At 44.1% G+C, this 5,644-nt stretch overlaps 1 protein-coding gene across 1 annotated transcript; it reads right to left on the reverse strand.

The window, feature by feature from the left end:
- Positions 1-1,756: 1,756 nt before the first annotated feature.
- On the reverse strand, positions 1,757-3,166 carry CHRM2 (cholinergic receptor muscarinic 2). The gene has a single exon (XM_065423208.1). The coding sequence runs from the start codon at positions 3,164-3,166 to the stop codon at positions 1,757-1,759; it is 1,410 nt and encodes a 469-aa protein (XP_065279280.1).
- Between the last annotated feature and the right edge of the window lie 2,478 nt (positions 3,167-5,644).

Below are 5,644 nucleotides of genomic sequence, written 5' to 3' on the forward strand. Positions count from 1 at the left end.
GATATACCTAGATGACTTAGTGGTCTACTTGTTTACATCATTCCAGATGATGGTGAATATTTTTGGATTACAATGAAGGAACCCCATGGAAATGTCACTATAGAAGGCTACTCTTTGGATAGCAAAATCCACGGGCATACCTTTGTAAGTGTCTGGAAGAGTCAATGAGAGGAGGAATATTGACAGATGCAAATCTCGCAGGGAATAGCTGTCTACTTTAATCTGATGCACTCTGCCAAATTCACATAGTGCTCAATTTTGCCACAATATATATCAAATACTGCAAAAGTAGCTATTCTACAGGCACGAGGAGTCAACTCTCTGGAGTAACTGACAATTTTTGGAACATTTTAAAATAATTATATTGCAGTGCCTATATCTGTATAACCACTGTTTTCCTCCCTGCCCCTTTACTACTGTTATCCCCTGATAGGTAGAGATAATATTGCTCCATGCTGATACAAAAGGCAACATGGCCAGCACTGTATCTTTTCCATAAAGAATACATAGTCCCCATCATATGCCTAAGAAAGACTTTGGCTTTTTCATTCCAGTAACATACCCAGAGTCACTTCCAGGTGGGCACAGTAATCTACATGCGATTATTCTCGTCCTTAGAACAAATATATTAGTAGGAACCTTCTCTCTGTTGGACATTAAGATGGACTTTCTTATGTTAACCTTTCACCTCTGGGAGCCACAAGCAAATCCTGGACATAAAATCTGTGCCCATCGGAAATGGAGATAACTCTCTCGTTACCTATTAACAATTGCTCTTGCTGGTCTCAACTTACTTCCTTGATTTGGGCCACATGGTTGTTAATTTGATGAAAACTTCTAATTCACAGCTGGCTTTGATTTTCAATCCTTATGCCCTGGGCAGGGAGGTGCAAAAAAGAAGAAAAGGCTGATTGAAAAAAAATACAACTTCCTGGGGGATGGTACATAAAAGAGCTTAAGTGAGCTAAATCCTCAAAGACTTTGGCTTATAAGGGCTTCAAGACAGTCTCTGTGGTACAGCAAGCTGGGAAGGACCTCCTTTTTTCCCTTTCATTTTCATCTTCATTGGCACCATGGGACCAACCCCCCCAGTAAGCGAAAGCTGATATGCTTGGAACAATGGATAGTGACTCCTGGGATCCACGGTGAGATAAAGACTAATTTTGTCGGATATATTTATGTTGATGGGAGAGGGGTAAAGATACTATATTAGCTGTCATAGTTAGCCTACCTTTAAGTTTCTCAACATGAGACCCTGACAAAAATAATTGTCAGCTTTTAACTTTGGAAATAATCTTTGCAAGATGAGTTTGAATTGCTCAGTGTCTCTCTATCTCCTCTACCCTCCCCTCTCCAATTAGGTATGTTTCATTTGTTGTCAAAGTGTCCTTACATTTTTTTCTTCAGACAGACAGACACATACACAAAGATTATTGTTATTCTATAAGAATGGACAAAAATCATAGACTCAAAAAGCCCTTCTGCATGATACCATGAGAGAACAAGGAACTGTGCCTCAAGTCCACATTCCCTACTGACCTCTCATTCAATCACCATTTCCCCAAGACCCATTGATGATAATAATAATAATAATTAAAAAAAGGTTTTAAGTGCAGTTCTCAAAGACACAGCTGACACCCCAGGTCAGTGACTCCACTAGGCTCCTTGATTGCATGTTCCACACTAGAGCATAAAGTGCTATGGCATTGTTTTTTAAAACTTGGAACTTTTCCCCTCTTTCCACAATTTTTATTTTTTACCTTGTGGCGCCTATGTTCTTGTAATGACACATAAGGAGGTGCTTAAAGGTTTTCTTAAAGGTAGCATTGCAGAGCGCGTAGCAGGCAGGGTTGATGGTGCTGTTGATATAACAGAGCCAGTAACCAATAGTCCATACAGTGTTGGGGATGCAGGAGACGCAGAAGCTGTTGATGAGAACCATCACATTGTATGGTGTCCAGGTAATGATGAAGGCCAAGAGAATAGCCAAGATAGTCCTGGTCACTTTTTTTTCTCTAGAAGGGGGTGGTTTCCTTTTGGCTGGCTGCTTGGTCATCTTGACAATTTTACGGGCCACATTGTTTTGCTTCTCGTCCCCATTTTGGCCATTAGTACCTACAATCTCCACGGTGGTGTTGGTTGGGGCACAGCAGTCACCCTTTTGGGACTTAGTGACTATCCTGATGCACGTCAGCTTGGAATTCTCCCCTTTTGAGTGGACTTGGGAAACAGAAGCCTTGGTGGCCTCTTTGGTAGCTTCATCCTCCTTCACATTGGAAGCAACCACGCTGATGGAAGTGGAGTCATTAGAGCTCTCCTTCTCCTCCCCTGGAACGCAGTTCTCTGTCACAGCCTCTCCTGTGGCTTTACCATTCTGAATTTTGCTGTGCTCCAACCCATCCTCACTCGTTGGGATGTTGTTATTGTTTGGTTTCACTATTTTACTTTGGACCAAACTGGGAGAAACTGGATCCTGGGTTTGTGCTGGTTCCTTTTTTCCTTTTTTTATCCTGCTCTTGCTGGCACGAGATATCTGCCAGTAGAGGATGGTCATGATGATAACGGGCAGGTAGAAGGCTGCAATAGCAGTGCCAAAGGTGACAGCAGCATTGGAAAAAAATTGGATGTAGCACTCCCCGTCAGGAACAGTTCTTCCCCCAACAATGAACTGCCAGAACAGAATCGCAGGTGCCCACAAGATGAAGGACAGCACCCAAGCAGCTGCAATCATCATACCCGCCATCTTAGTGGTCCTCTTTACAGGGTACGACAGAGGCTTGGTGACACAAAAATATCTGTCAAAGCTGATGATGAGAAGGTTCATGACAGAGGCATTGCTGACCACATAATCAAGAGCCAGCCAGAGGTCACACACCACGGGCCCCAAGGGCCAGTAGCCAATCACAGTGTAAAGCGTGTACAGGTTCATAGAAAAGACACCAATAATCAAGTCGGCACATGCCAAGCTGAACAGGAAGTAGTTGTTGACAGTCTGCAGGTGCCTGTTGACTTTGATGGACACCATGACCAGGATGTTCCCAATGATGGTCACAAGACTGAGAGATCCTGCTACCAGGACTATGAAGACCACCTCAACAGTTTTATAGGGACTCCCCAGTGCCATAACATCCTCGGCGGAGGAGTTTATGTAAGTTGAGTTATTCATTTCTGTGTCTCTAACAAGAAACCCGATGACCAATTATCACTTAAACCTGCAGAGGAAAGAAAAAACAAATCTCATTATGAAATTAGCCTTTTGATTCTGGCAAATGGAGCCCAGAAAAAAATGTGTATGGAAAGAACTTCAATGTAGCAGATTGTGGTTTGGCAGAACCACATGGGCATGGTTTATCTAAAACATTCTGCTGTTTGTAATTTCCTGTTGGGAATAATATATAGAGGTGATTAAATTAAACCTTGAACCAGGATGCAAAATTTGGATCCAGACCTAGATTTTGGATACACTAATATGCATATTCGTTGAGATCCAAGTTTTTTTTTCTTGTGGCTCATTATAAAACTAAGAACTATTCACAACATTTGGAACTGAATCTCGGTTTCAAGTCCCTCCCCACACCTCCAAAGTTTAGGCATGCTCTGATCCAAGGTTTTGGTTCAAGACCATATCTAAATTAAATCTCTCTTGGGAAGTTCATCAAAGAGTTGTTAAAATTTTGAATGAAGATAAATTTTATTTGGAATTGGATGGTAAAGGGTAACAAGTTTCTCTCTGTTTTGTAAGGTGCAACCAGGAAGGCATCTGTGAGGTACATAGAACAAGCTGGTGTAATTTCTCACAATAATTTTCTAATATTACATACCAATTACTTCTTTTTAGAGTTTGAAAAGAGGCTGGCACTGCATGGGAAACTGAAAAATTTCCCTGCTGCCCAGATGCCCTGCTGATATAAATATGCATAGCTCCACTGAAGTCAATAGAGTTAAGCAATTTCTACCAACTGAGGATCTGTTCATCTAATTAGAAACAAATCAGTATGTATGCTATCAAGTTTTTTCCCCCACAGATTTCACCAAACTTTTTAAAAGTAGTTCTGTATAGTCTCTTTCCTGTTTGTGCATGAAAAAATGCTTTTTTAACATGAAGAGTTAATTGTCTAATGCTTATCCTTTATTTGTCACAATCCTCTGTTTTGTGACATAATAAGTGGTTGAAATCACTGATGTCACAGAGAACTGAGACATAAGGCAGGTGAACCATAAAGAAACAAAACATCCAGTTTTGTTCATATTTACCAACCTGTTTTCTGCCCTATAAAACAAACTGTCAGCACTCAATAAATAAAAGTTAAAATACGAGTAATATACATTTGATAGATGACCAAGTGTTTTTGCCTTATGGTTATACAGCATCCTTTTTTGTGTCTCACTCTGAAATCAATACAATGCAATGGAATTGTCAGTGCAGTCTCTGAGTGTACATTATTTATGTGTTGTATTCAAGGGATTATTAAGGCATGAAGGCCAGATGTGACAAAGAAATTAGATTGTTTCTAATTTGAATGTTTTCCACAAGGCATCAGATCTTCAATATGTAGCTTTAAAGTTTGTGTGAGTGACATTATGTAAGCGGGGGAATGGTCCCGCTATTGTGGGGAACTTTCCTGGCTTCTGCACTACCCCGGTGAAATGGGCTAGCGGAAGGATCTGAGTCCTCGCTCCCACTTCCTTTACCCAGAGGCCTCCCTGTCCTTGAGGTCTCCCCTTGCACTCTCCTGTCTGGCAGAGTCCTCGTAACCCCAACAAGGCTGGGCCCAGGATTCCTGGGGGGCTCGACCCTCAACCTTGCTGTGGTCACCTAGGTCAGGGGCTAGGGTGTCCCCACTCCGGGGTGCTCTCTCTGCACTGGATGCTTTCCTGACCCACTGATTATTACATACGATTTAAAGCAATACAGTTTATTTAATTAACAATTAGTTTAAAAAGGAATAAGAAAAAATGGGAAAGGTTAAAGGAAACACATCACCCCACTCTGTGGCAGGGAACATCACAAACAGTGTCTCTCGAACGTCAGAGCAGGTCACAGTCTGTTCCTTGTAGGTCCCAGACCTCCTCCTCAGGCCCGGGCTGTGCTGCAGGGATGATACGGGTCGGACACTTGCTCTGGCGGTGGCCACACACTCTCAGGCGCTAGGTGGCAGGACCCTTCTCCCCAGCGTCGCCCCCGCCCTGTCAGGGTTACAATCCCCCTCCAAGTCTGGCCTGCAGGGCCTCTTGGCTGAGGTGTCTCCCTGTGCTGGGCCCGCTGCCCAGGGCCCTGCTCGCTCTCCCCAGCTGCTCACCGCACCCAGCTCCGGACTGCTCCAGCCCCAGCTCCATCACTCTGTCTCAGCTCCAGCCCCACTCTGCCTCAGCACGGCTGCTGCTCTGCCTCCAGTTCCCTGGGCTGCTTCTCTGGCCCCTCTGGCTCTGGTTGCTACAGCTCTGCCCCCAGGACAGGTCTGCTCTGTGGGCTGCTTCTGTGACTCTGCTCCCAGCTCTGACCTGCTTCCTGGCTGCTTGTCTGGCCCCTCTGGCTCTGGTTGCTGCAGCTCTGCTCCCAGGGCAGGTCTGCTCTCTCTGGGCTGTGCTCTGGCTTTGGGGCTGCAGCTCTGCTCCCAGCAACTCAGCTTGGGCCCCTGCTCTC

Source organism: Emys orbicularis, chromosome 1 (assembly GCF_028017835.1).
Source record: "Emys orbicularis isolate rEmyOrb1 chromosome 1, rEmyOrb1.hap1, whole genome shotgun sequence".
Taxonomy (NCBI): domain Eukaryota; kingdom Metazoa; phylum Chordata; order Testudines; family Emydidae; genus Emys; species Emys orbicularis.

Coding starts and splice junctions, on each gene's coding strand:
- CHRM2 (XM_065423208.1), bottom strand. CDS start 3,166: ATGAATAACTCAACTTACATAAACTCCTCCGCCGAGGATGTTATGGCA.